This window comes from Bos javanicus, chromosome 9 (assembly GCF_032452875.1).
Source record: "Bos javanicus breed banteng chromosome 9, ARS-OSU_banteng_1.0, whole genome shotgun sequence".
Classification (NCBI taxonomy): domain Eukaryota; kingdom Metazoa; phylum Chordata; class Mammalia; order Artiodactyla; family Bovidae; genus Bos; species Bos javanicus.
In genome coordinates, this window is record NC_083876.1 from 303,313 (window position 1) to 317,347 (window position 14,035).

Consider the following 14,035-nt stretch of genomic DNA (forward strand, 5'->3'; position numbering starts at 1 on the left):
CACTATGCTTGTTCTATTGAACAGTAATTGTGATTTTCTTTCTGAATTTTGAAATTCACGTCTTCCATGATAAATATAAATATAAACAGGCTGATTGCTAGTGTTATTTTTTCTAAGATGAGAAGATAAACATGCTCAGGCTTCCTATATGGGTTAATGATTTAAAATAAATTATACTCTAAATGTATAATGAGGAGTACGGGATTTTCTTTAAATTGCCTTGTTTGTAGCTCATGGAAAACATCCCAATCACAATTGTCTGGGGTGTGAATCCCCAAAGTCACTCAGGTAGACACAAATATACAGCATGGTCCCTGAGTTGAGTTCACAATATGGCTCACCCTTGGGAGTGTCTCTATTTTTTAATGAGAAAAAAACATAATTTTCTTAATTACTTTACTGAAATATACTTTGGAAGAGGTTACAATACTCTTAGTACAAGCTACAACAATTTTCATTAAATGTAAGTATTTTTGTTAAATACTTTTCAAGATTCTTATTTAAATTAAAGAAGTCTTCAGTAAATCAACCTATAAAGACTACATGGCTTCTAGTGAGTTGTTTAAATTAAGTGATTTACTTTAATTCTGATGTGGGAAACTGAAATTAACAGTATTTTTGGCAGAGTAACACCTATGCAACCCTAGTAGCAGTGAAATGGTATTCATTTCACTCATTTCAGGGGAAGAACACAAGATATTGAACTTATTTTTTATATCTTTAAGATTCATGGGACGCATTTGGTTTTGAACTTTGCTTATATAGCTGAATGATGTCCTTGGTGGACATTCAAGTAGTAGTATTTGTTTTCAATAAAAAATAAAAAAAATTAGGGAAATATTAAAAAGAAATCTATAAAACTGTAGAGAGATATGCCAGACTTTGCATTAATTTTTTTGAGTTTAAAATCATGCAGGTGAAAGCAATTTGGAGCAGTACAGCAAACTTGAGTTCTGAATTAAACCCCAAAGTAGTCTGAAATATGTTGCCTGGTATTTGATATTAAAAAGTAATAATGGTTTTATATACCAAAAAGTGTGTATTTTGTGCACAAAAATCAAAATTGCTGCAGTCAGTAAAACAAAAGAAGTAGCTATCAAGCAGTCTAGATAATGCAGTGATACTGTGCCTGCTAAGAGGCTTCAGTCCTTTCTGACTCTTTATGAACAACCCTATGGACTGTAGCCCGCCAGGCTCCTCTGTCCATGGGATTCTCCAAGCAAGAATACGAGAGTGGGTTGCCATACACTCCTCCAGGGGATTTTCCCAACCCAGGGATAGAACCCGTGTCTCTTATGTCTGCTGCATTGGTAATTTAGCTCTTTTAGAGATCACAGAAATCTGGACAGAAGAATTCACATTGCAGGTGAATTGTATGCAGATGATTTTGAATATGGTCGAGCATTTGAGCATGATTTTAAATTAAGATTGAATGAAAATTAGCCCTGAAGGATGGCTGTAGGTAGGCTAAATAAAGACAGCTGCTAAATAGATGTGTGGTGAAAAGTGAAAGTGAAATCGCTCAGTCGTGTCCGACTCTTTGCGATCCCATGCACTGTAGCCTACCAGGCTCCTCCCTCCATGGGCTTCTCCAGGCAAGAGTACTGGAGTTGGTTGCCATTTCCTTCTCCAGGGGATCTTCCCGAACCAGGGATCGAACCCGGGTCTCCCGAATTCCAGGCAGACGCTTTAATCTCTGAGCCACCAGATGTGTTCAGTTCAGTTCGCTTCAGTTCAGTCACTCAGTCACTCAGTCACTCTTTGGGACCCCATGAATCTCAGCACGCCAGGCCTCCCTGTCCATCACCGACTTCCGGAGTTCACTCAGACTCACGTCCATCGAGTCAGTGATGCCATCCAGCCATCTCATCCTCTGTCGTCCCCTTCTCCTCCTGCACCCAATCCCTCCCAGCATCAGAGTCTTATTCAATGAGTCAACTCTTCGCATGAGGTGGCCAAAGTACTGGAGTTTCAGCTTTAGCATCATTCCTTCCAAAGAATTCCCAGGGCTAATCTCCTTCAGAATGGACTGGTTGGATCTCCTTGCAGTCCAAGGGACTCTCAAGAGTCTTCTCCAACACCACAGTTCAAAAGCATAGCAATAAAGATGGGAGTGTATTTTGAAGAATATGTTCATTTTGCCCTGGTTACATTTTTCACAACCTTAACCTTGGATGGAAAGGAAATCATAGAGATACAGAAAAGGACAGGGGAAGATGGACAAAACAAAGCTTATGCCTTGATGGCTTGAGACATTAATGGAAATGTGCAGCTAAGAAGGAAACATTAGAAAAGAATTAAGTAAGAAAAAGATTTCCTCTGTGTACGCATTTATTCTACTTCTTAGTCACTATTTGCACCATTTCAGACTTCATAAAATTATAGGTGGTGCTACATTGTAGAATATTTTGAGGTTATATATTTCAAATTCAAAGTAAACATGAAAAACAGCATTAGAAAACAAGAGAAGAAACTAAATTTGGTGGGAGCCATTTATTACACGTGAAATTTAAGTCTTAAATGTTTTAGAAAATAATTAGTTGGACTTCGCTGATAGCTCAGTTGGTAAAGAATCTGCCTGCAATGCATGGAGACCCCAGTTCATTCCTGGGACGGGAAGATCTGCTGGAGAAGTGATAGGCTATGAACTCCAGTATTTCTGGTCTTCCCTTGTGAGTCAGCTGGTAAAGAATCTACCTGTAATGTGGGAGACCTGGGTTCAATCCCTGGGTTGAGAAGATCCCTTAGAGAAGGGAATGGCTACCCACTCCAGTATTCTAAACTAAATTTACTGGGGGGCAATTATTACATGTGAAATTAAAGTCTTAAACATTTTAGAAACTAATTCACTAATTTAAGTTATATTTTATACATAATTGTGCAGTAAAAACAAATTCTTAGAATTATATTCTAAAGGTAAGATTTCAGAGAGCTTAAGTTGTCAGAGACATATTAATAATGACTGAGGTTAAATTTGAAGGCAAGTTGACCTGACTAAAGAGTATAGATTGTTAACAAGACATCATTCATATTCTCTAGGAGATACAATATGGGACCTTTTACCAAGGGTTGGCTAGTTGGTGAAATCATTAAGGGAAAGTAAACCTGAGGCTTCTCTGATGAGGTGGGTGCTGAAACTCTCAGCTGTGTGACTTGCGACTCCATGGACTGTAGCCCGCCAGGCTCCTCCGTCCATCAGATTTCACCAGCAAGGATACTGGAGTGGGTTGCCAGTTCTTTCCCCTGGGGATATTCCTGACCCAGGGATTGAACTCATGTCCCTTGCATCTCCTGCACGATCAGGAGTATTCTTTACCACCGCACTACCTGGGAAGCCTCTCTCTGATCGGAGAGCACTAAGGAAAAGTGAGAGAAAAACAGAGGACATCCTGAGCAGTTAGAATGGCCTGAACAAACATAAGAATTTGCAAGTGCAATCAACAAGTTAAATTAAATGAAGCTAAAGAAAGGAATTATCCATGTGGAGAAAAAGGAGACAAAGCTGAGAAGGTTGAGAAAATTCAAACAAGAACATTTTCTGAGTCACAGTGACACTCAGTTCTTCCCAGTCCATCCTCTCCTTGCCCCTCCATCAGAAGCTGACTTGCATGCTCCACACCTGTAGACACACGGTATACTGTTTGAGCTTCAACCGTGTCTTATTTGCATTCCTGGGAAATCCCAGACTTCACCACTGCAGACCAGTCCCCTGTCCAGGATGGGAAAAAATACCCTCTATTTCTGTCATGTCTGGTTGCTTAGGGTGAACTCTCTGGTTTTCCCTGGCAGGAACCATAATGATGGATGAGAGAAATCTGAGTGCTGGAATCACCTTCGTCCTCTTGGGCTTCTCAGAATACCCGCAGCTCCAGGTGCCCCTCTTCTTGGTTTTCTTGGCTGTCTATACTGTCTCTGTGGTGGGGAACCTGGGTATGATTGTGATCATCAGAATCAATCCCAAACTTCACACCCCCATGTACTTCTTTCTCAGACATCTCTCCTTTCTTGATTTTTGTTACTCTTGTATAATCACACCCAAACTCTTAGAGATCTTGGTTGTGGACACAAGGACTATCTCTTATGTGGGTTGCATGATGCAATTCTTCTTTGGTTGCACACTTGTGATTACGGAGATGTTCATGTTAGCAGTGATGGCCTATGACCGATTTGCAGCTGTTTGTAACCCCCTTCTCTACAAGGTTGCTATGTCTCCTAAGCTCTGCAGCCTCCTGGTCGCTGGAACCTACACATGGGGTGGAATGTGTTCCTTGACAATCACACATTCTCTTTTGGAGCTGTCCTGCAATTCTAACATCATACACCACTTTGGCTGTGAGTATTCTGCCATTGTCTCTGCCTCTTGCTCTGACTCTTACAGTCAGATGATATGTTTTATCATTTCTACTCTCAATGAGATGTGTAGTCTCATGATTATCCTCGCCTCCTATATTTTCTTAATTGTCACAATCATCAAGCTGCCTTCAGCTGGTGGACTCCAAAAAGCCTTCTCCACCTGTTCCTCCCACCGGACCACCATCACCATGTTCCATGGGGTCATTCTTCTTCTCTATTGTGTACCCAACTCCAGAAACTCACGGCTCTTTATCAAATTCGCCACTGTGCTTTACACAGTAGTGATCCCCATGCTAAATCCCCTTATCTACAGCCTTAGAAATAATGCTGTGAAGGAGACCATCAGAAAATTAGTGAACACCAAAATGTTTTCTCACCCAATGTAATTTTGAGTGAGAAGAGAGATAGAGGAAAGCACTTTCTTAAATGTGCTTTTTACAGTGTGTTTATGGTTATTACATTTTTCTTCAAATGTGTGCTTATCCGCTGATTAGTGTCCTACCCTTTGCAACCCCTTCTCTGCCCATGGGGAATCTCCAGGCAAGAATACTGCAATGGGTTGCCATGCCCTCCTCCAGGGGATCTTCCAGGAATGGAATGGAACTCATGTCTCCCAAAGTGCAAATTGATTCTTTGGTGACTGAGACACAATGAGATACAATCTCTTGAGAAAATTATATATCATATGAATACAATGTGATTTTTAAACTGTACTGTGATTTTAAAGTATCACCTTCAGTTTTAAAAAATAAATAAATAAAATTATGTTATGTCTCACATTCAGAGTGTTTTAGGCAAAATAAATAATGATTGTCTAAATGCTGCCCATGGGCTTCCCTGTGGCTTAGATGGTAAAGAATCTACCTGCAATATGGGAGACCTGGGTTCTTTCCCTGAGTAGGGAAGATCCCCTAGAAGAGGGCATGACAACCCACTCCAGTATTCTTGCCTGGAAAATCCCCATGGGCAGAGGAGCCTGGTAGACTACAGTCCATGGGGTCATAAAGAGTCAGATAAGACTGAGTGGCTAAGCACAGCACAGCCAAAGGCTGTCCACATCCTAAAATCCTCAGAATTTGCAAATGATTTCTGTTCCATGTCTTCTTTCTTTCTTTCTTTCCTCTTCCTTTCCTTTCTCTTTTTCTCACTCTCAAATTATGAAATGTGATAAATAGATAGACAAGTAATTTTGTATAATCACCCTGTATGTTACTTTCTTCAAGAAATTAAAGACATTATCAGCTCTTTACAGCATTTCTATAAGCATTTTTCTAGTCAGTGTGCCTCTCTGATGCCTCTAGGAGCAAACTCCATTGAGGAGTTCAAAGATTTTTCATCTAAACAGAGAATAGGTCATGAGAGTTAAAACTTAACTTTATCACTTTTGAAATTTGTATTATTAAAATTTTAGAGTATATTCCCTTATGTCTGGCTTATTTGGCTCAGCATTTTGTTTCAAAAGAATTTAAGTGATTGACTGTAACAGTAGTTCCATTTTTGGTGTTGAAGAATGTTCCACAAAGTAAACACATTGATATGGTAATATGTTTATTCATACTACTACTACTACAAATGGTTTTTGGCTATTTCCTCTTCTTTATTGAAGTATTATTTATTCATAGTGTTATAATAATTTTAGATGCACAACATAGTGATTCATTATGTTTTTAGATTATACACTAAAAAACTTAGTGGCTCAGTGGGTAAAGAACCTGCCTGCAATGCAGGTGATGCCGGAGATATGGGTTTGATTCCTGGGTGGGGAAGATCCCCTGGAGGAGGGCACGGCAACCCAATCCCATGGGCAGAGGAGCCTACTGGTCTAGAGTCCATGGGGTCACAAAGAGTTGGATACAACTGAAGTGGCTGAGCACAGCACAGAACACAAAGGATAATAGGTATAACTTAATGGTGCTAGACAGCGGTATCCTTGTAGCTTATCTATTTTATACAGAATATTTTGTATACTTTGTACTCCTAAATTGCCCCTTCTCCTTTCCTCTATAAATTCTGCAAATAACAATTGTTGGAGAGAATTAGAGTAAAGGGAAACTTTGTGCATTGTGGGTGAGAATGTAAGTTGGTATAACCAATTGCATACTGTATGGAAAACAGTATGGAGCTTTGAACACACGTACACAAAAGATAAAAATAGAACTACCATATGAGCAGCAATTTCACTCCTGGTTATTTCACTATTTTTGTCTTTAATGGAAATGCTGCATGAACATTCTTACACAAGTATGTGCTGCATTGCACATGAGCACTCACTGTGTGAGGTATGTCCTGTCTCTGAATGTTCTGGATCAAAGGGTGCTTATTTCTGATCTTTTGCTAAGTGCCATCAAACAATTTTCCAAAAAAATGGATTTGTTTAAATTCCAACTATATTGCTTGTGGGTTCTAATTATTGTCCTGTCTTGCCAACATATTGGAGAAGGCAATGGCACCCCACTCCAGTACTTTTGCCTAGAAAATCCCATGGATGGAGGAGCCTGGTAGGCTGCAGTCCATGGGGTTGCGAAGAGTTGGACACGACTGAGCAACTTCACTTTCACTTTTCACTTTCATGCATTGGAGAAGGAAATGGCAACCCACTCCAGTGTTCTTGCCTGGAGAATCCCAGGGACGGGGAAGCCTGGTGGGCTGCCATCTATGGGGTCGCACAGAGTCGGACACAACTGAAGTGACTTAGAAGCAGCAGCAGTAGCAGCAGCCAACATATAATACTGTAATAGCAGACATTGTAATATTTTCAGGTTGGTGGGTGAGTAGAGGTACTTCATTTTGGTGATGAATTCAGTTCCACTTTACTAATGTGGTTGAATTCCTATAATTTAGTTATTAGTCATTTGGCTTGTCTTACTTCTTTGTGAAGGGCCTATTCTGGGTTTGTTTTATTTTTTACATATTTTTCTATTAGGTTATTAATATTTTATTATGAAATATGTATTTCGTTATGCATTCTAAATAAAAGTCCTCTGATATGTGTATCATGAATATTTTCTCCTAGATTGTGGCTTGTCTGTTCAATCGGTTCATGATGTATTTAGGGGCACACATTTCCTTATGTTTAATGAATTAATGAATCAGTGTTTATCAAACCATTTCTTTACACAGTGAAATGCTTCTAATGTCTTACTTAAGATCCACTTCTTACCTCCAAAACAATAAAGATATTTGTGTTTTATGTGCTAAATTATCACAAATTTCATACAGTGTTATATTTTATATTCTACTCCCTCTATTTTCAATTCTGGGTTTTATTTTCTCTTTTTACCTTGATTTTTTAATTTATTTCAAACTGAGAGTAAATTTTGATGGGGCATGACTATAAGCTAACTTTATATTTTGACTTATCAGCATATATTTACCCCAGAAATACTTATTGAAAAATTCACTCATTTTAACACTGCCCTGTGGTGCCAGAATATTCATAAAGTAAACGTTAGTATATCTATAGTTCTATTTCTAGGCTTTCTGTATGCTTCTAGATGTTTTATAATCACAACTACCCTTAACTAATAGGCTTTGCATCCAGTTGAGCAACTCTTAAAAAGTTACTCTTAATCTTCCAGAGTGTTTAAGATATTCTTTATCTTTACCTTTTGAAACAACCTTTAGAATTATTCTTGTTTAGATTTAATGTAGAAATACAGTACAATTGTAGATCGATTTGTAGAGAATGATGTTTGCATCCTCAAGTCTTCCAAATCATAAGCATGCTACATTATTATGTTTATTTAGGTCTACTTCATATTTTACAGTATAAGATATATCATATATTTTTTTAAGTTCTTACATATTTTTAAATTTAATCTCAATTTGTGATTATTTTTCATACTATTTTAAATGTCATTTGTAAAATGTGTATTGTTTTTCAATTGAGATTCAAAGCATTTTGGCCACCCTAAAAATATCTCTTAATAATTTTATAATTTATTTGTAGATTATTTTGGATTTTCAACATGCATATCATACAATCTCTAATCAAATATTTTCTGGATATGTTGTTTCCAATGTTATTCCCTTTGTTTTTTTCTTGTGTTTGGTTAACTAGCTGAAAACATTAGTACAATTTTGAATAAACAGTAAAGTTGTGTATCCTTGACTTCCTTATCTAACAAGGAAAGTATCAATACTCCACATTTCATGCTTAAAATGTTAAGCAAAGTTATCTCATGTATGTTTTTTTGTATGTGTCTGTTTTTTATATTTTGTTTTTTAGTGAGTTGAATTTATCAAGCTAATTTTCCTCATTTTAGCTCCTTTAATACACCAATACAGTATACTAACACATATACATGGAATTTAGAAAGATGATAATGATAACTCTGTATGCGAGACAGCAAAAGAGACACAGATGTATAGAACAGTCTTTTGGACTCTGTGGGAGAGGGAGGGGGGATGATTTGGGAGAATGACATTGAATCATGTATAATATCATGTAAGAAACGAATCAGCAGTCCAAGTTCGATGCAGGTTACAGGATGTTTGGGATTGGTGCACTGGGATGACCCAGAGGGATGGTATGGGGAAGGAGGTGGGAGGGGGGGTTCAGGATTGGGAATACGTGTACACACGTGGTGGATTCATGCTGATGTATGGCAAAACTAATAGAATATTGTAAAGTAAACAATAATAATAATAATAAAATTTAGAAAAAAACAATACAATATTGCAAAGTAATTAGCCTCTAATTAAAATAAATAAATTTAAATAAAAATAAATAAATAAAAATATTTTTTGTGGTAACATATTTTTAAAAAATTTCTAATCCAAATATGTGTTTTTTTGCTGAGAAAATTACTATAAGTATTATATATTTACCTTTTTCTTAGTTGCTTTGTTTAATGTGTCAATATTTAATGTATAATTTAAAATTCTATGATCATTAGTAAGATTGTTCTGTAATTTTCTTTTATTGCCTTTTACTTGTTAGTTTTTGCCATCAAGATTATATTTGTCTCTTTCTTTTTTTTTAATGCCATTCTCTTTGAGATGGTTTATTTCAGGAATAATAGCTAAAAGAGTAATTATATATGTTGTCTATGAATAGTGCTATAGTAGGTGTTGGTGGGGTTTAGAAATGTATAAAATTTTGTCCTTTGTTGCTGTTGTTGTTCAGTCACTAAGTCGAGTCCAGCTATTTGCAACCCCATGGACTGCAGCACTCCAGGCTTCCCTGTCCTTCACAATCTCCTGGAGTTTGCTCAGATTCATGTCCACTCTCAGTGATGCTGTCCAACCATATCATCGTCTGTTGCCCTCTTCTCCTGCCCTCGATCTTTCCAGCATCAGGGTCTTTTCCAGTGAGTAGGCTCTTCACATCAGGTGGCCAAACTATTGGAGCTTCAACTTCAGCATCAGTCCTTCCAATGAATACTCAGCCTTGATTTCCTTTAGGATTGACTGGTTTGATCTCCTTGCTGTCCAAGTACTTTTTTTTAATTAATTTATTTTAATTGGAGGCTAATTACTTTACAATATTGTATTGGTTTTGCCATACATCAACATGAATCCGCCACGGGTGTACACGTGTTCCCAATCCTGAACCACCCCTCACCTCCCTTTCATGTGTTTGTTAGCCATCTGTATGTCTTCTTTGGAGAAATGTCTATTTAGTTCTTTGGCCCATTTTTTAATTGGCCATTTATTTTTCTGGAATTGAGCTGTAGGAGTTGCTTGTATATTTTTGAGATTAGTTGTTTGTCAGTTGCTTCATTTGCTATTATTTTCTCCCATTCTGAAGGCTGTCTTTTCACCTTGCTTATAGTTTCTTTTGTTGTACAGAACCTTTTAAATTTAATTAGGTCCCATTTGTTTATTTTTGCTTTTTTCCCAATATTCTGGGAGGTGGGTCATAGAGGATCCTACTGTGATTTATGTCGAAGAGTCTTTTGTCTATGTTCTCCTCTAGGAGTTTTATAGTTTCTGGTCTTACGTTTAGGTCTTTAGTCCATTTTTAGTTTATTTTTGTGTATGGTGTTAGAAAGTGTTCTAGTTTCATTCTTTTACAAGTGGTTGACCAATCTTCCCAGCACCACTTGTTAAAGAGATTGTCTTTTCTCCGTTGTGTATTCTTGCCTCCTTTGTCAAAGAAAAGGTGTCCATAGGTGTGTGACTTTATCTCTGGGCTTTCTATTTTGTTCCATTGATCTATATCTCTATCTTTGTGCCAGTACCATACTGTCTTGATGACTGTGGCTTTGTAGTAGAGCCTGAAGTCAGGTAGGTTGATTCCTCCAGTTGCATTCTTCTTTCTCAAGATTGCTTTGGCTATTCGAGGTTTTTTGCATTTCCATACAAATTGTGAAATTATTTTTTCTAGCTCTGTGAAAAATACGGTTGGTAGCTTGACAGGGATTGCATTGAATCTATAGATTGCTTTGGGTAGTATACTCATTTTCACTATATTGATTTTTCCAATCCATGAACACAGTATATTTTTCCATCTATTAGTGTCCTCTTTGATTTCTTTCACCAGTGTTTTATAGTTTTCTGTATAAAGGTCTTTAGTTTCTTTAGGTAGATATATTCCTAAGTATTTTATTCTTTTCGTTGCAATGCTGAATGGAATTGTTCCCTTAATTTCTCTTTCTGTTTTCTCATTATTAGTGTATAGGAATGTAAGGGATTTCTGTGTGTTGATTTTATATCCTCCAACCTTATTATATTCATTGATTAGCTCTAGGAATTTTCTAGTGGAGTCTTTAGGGTTTTCTATGTAGAGAATCCTGTCATCTGCAAACAGTGAGAGTTTTATTCTTCTTTGGATTTGGATTTCTTTTATTTCTTTTTTTTTTTCCTTGATTGCTGTGGCCAAAACTTCCAGAACTATGTTCAATAGTAGTGGTTAAATTGGGCACCCTTGTCTTGTTCCTGACTTTAGGAGAAATGCTTTCAATTTTTCACCATTGAGGATAATGTTTGCTGTGGGTTTGTCATATATAGCTTTTATTATGTTGATGTATGTTCCTTCTATTCCTGCTTTCTGGAGAGTTTTTATCATAAATGGATGCTGAATTTTGTCAAAGGCTTTCTCTGCATCTATTGAGATAATCATATGGCTTTTATTTTTCAATTTGTTAATGTGTTGTATTACATTGATTCATTTGCAGGTATTGAAGAATCCTTGAAACCCTTGGATAAAGCCCACTTGGTCATGGTGTATGATCTTTTTAATGTGTTGTTGGATTCTGATTGCTAGAATTATGTTAATAATTTTTGCATCTATGTTCATCAGTGATATTGGCCTGTAGTTTTCTTTTTTTGTGGGATCTTTGTCAGGTTTTGGTATTAGGGTGATGGTGGCCTCATAGAATGAGTTTGGAAGTTTACCTTCCTCTGCAATTTTCTGGAAGAGTTTGACTAGGATAGGTGTTAGCTCTTCTCTAAATTTTTGGTAGAATTCAGCTGTGAAGCCATCTGGACCGGGGCTTTTGTTTGCTGAAAGATTTTTGATTACAGTTTCAATTTCCGTGCTTGTGATGGGTCTGTTAAGGTTTTCTATCTCTTCCTGGTCGAGTTTTGGAAAGTTGTACTTTTCTAAGAATTTGTCCATTTCTTCCCCGTTGTCCATTTTATTGGCATGTAATTGCTTAGAGTAGTCTCTTACGATCCTTTGTATTTCTGTGTTGTCTGTTGTGATCTCTCCATTTTCATTTCTAATTTTATTGATTTGATTTTTCACCCTTTGTTTCTTGATGAGTCTGGCTAACGGTTTGTCAGTTTTATTAATCCTTTCAAAGAACCAGCTTTTGGCTTTGTTGATTTTTGCTATGGTCTTTTTTGTTTCTTTTGCATTTATTTCTGCCCTAACTTTTAAGATTTCTTTCCTTCTACTAACCCTGGGGTTCTTCATTTTTCATTTTCTAGTTGCTTTAGGTTTAGAGTTAGATTATTTATTTGACTTTTTTCTTGTTTCTTAAGGTATGCCTGTATTGCTATGAACTTTCCCCTTAACACTGCTTTTACCGTGTCCCACAGGTTTTGGGATGTTGTGTTTTCATTTGCATTCATTTCTATGCATATTTTGATTTCTTCTGTGATTTGTTGGTTATTCAGCAGCGTGTTGTTCAGCCTCCGTATGTTGGAATTTTTAATAGTTTTTCTCCTGTAATTGAGATCTAATCTTACTGCATTGTGGTCAGAAAAGATGCTTGGAATGATTTCAGTTTTTCTGAATTTACCAAGGCTAGATTTATGGCCCAGGATGTGATCTATCATGGAGAAGGTTCTGTGTGTGCTTGAGAAAATGGTGAAATTCATTGTTTTGGGGTGAAATGTCCCATAGATATCATTTAGGTCTAACTGGTCTATTGCATCATTTAAAGTTTGTGTTTTCTTGTTAATTTTCTGTTTAGTTGATCTATCCATAGGTGCGAGTGGGGTATTATAGTCTCCCACTATTATTGTGTTATTGTTAATTTCCCCTTTGCATTCATACTTGTTAGCAATTGTCTTACATATTGTGGTGCTCCTATGTTGGGTGCATATATAATTGTTATATCTTCTTCCTGGATTGATCTTTGATCATTATGTAGTGTCCTTGTTTTTCTCTTTTCACAGCCTTTGTTTTAAAGGCTATTTTATCTTATATGAATATTGCTACTCCTGCTTTCTTTTGGTCTCTATTTGCATGGAATATCTTTTTCAAGCCCTTCACTTTCAGTCTGTATGTGTCCCTTATTTTGAGGTGGGTCTCTTGAAGACAACATATATAGGGGTCTTGGTTTTTTATCCATTCAGCCAGTCTTTGTCTTTTGGTTGAGGGCATTCAACCCATTTACGTTTAAGGTAATTATTGATAAGCATGATCCCGTTGCCATTTACTTTGTTGTTTTGGGTTCGAGTTTATACACCCTTTTTATGTTTCCTGTCTAGAGAATCTCCTTTAGCATTTGCTGGAGAGCTGGTTTGGTGGTGCTGAATTCTCTCAGCTTTTGCTTGTCTGAAAAGCTTTTGATCTCTCCTTCATATTTGAATGAGATCCTTGCTGGGTACAGTATTCTGGCTGCAGCTTATTTTCTTTCATCACTTTAAGTATGTCTTGCCATTCCCTCCTGGTCTGAAGACTTTCTATTGAAAGATCAGCTGTTATCCTTATGGGAATCCCCTTGTGTGTTATTTGTTGTTTTTCCCTTGCTGCTTTTAATATTTGTTCTTTGTGTTTGACTTTTGTTAATTTGATTAATATGTGTCTTGGGGTGTTTCACCTTGGGTTTATCCTGTTTGGGACTCTCTGGGTTTCTTGGACTTGAGTGATTATTTCCTCCCCCATTTTAGGGAAGTTTTCAACTATTATCTCCTTAAGTATTTTCTCTTGGTTTTTCTTTTTGTCTTCTTCTTCTGGGACTCCTATGATTCAAATGTTGGAGCATTTAATATTGTCCTTGGGGTCTCTGAGATTGTCCTCATTTGTTTTAATTCGTTTTTCTTTTATCCTCTCTGATTCATTTATTTCTACCATTGTATCTTCTACTTCACTAATCCTATCTTCTGCCTCCGTTATTCTACTATTTGTTGCCTCCAGAGTGTTTTTGATGTCATATATTGCATTATTCATTGTATATTGCCTCTTTTTTATTTCTCCTAGGTCCTTGTTAAATCTTTCTTGCATCTTCTCAATCCTTGTCTCCAGGCTACTTATCTGTAATTCCATTTTGATTTCAAGATTTTG

General features: G+C 36.9%; 1 protein-coding gene across 1 annotated transcript; it reads left to right on the plus strand.

Annotated features, from left to right (window-relative positions):
* The first annotated feature begins 3,086 nt into the window (after window positions 1-3,086).
* Window positions 3,087-4,974, plus strand: LOC133254401 (olfactory receptor 1165-like). The gene has a single exon (XM_061428676.1). The coding sequence runs from the start codon at window positions 3,798-3,800 to the stop codon at window positions 4,737-4,739; it is 942 nt and encodes a 313-aa protein (XP_061284660.1). The 5' UTR covers window positions 3,087-3,797; the 3' UTR covers window positions 4,740-4,974.
* Window positions 4,975-14,035: the final 9,061 nt, after the last annotated feature.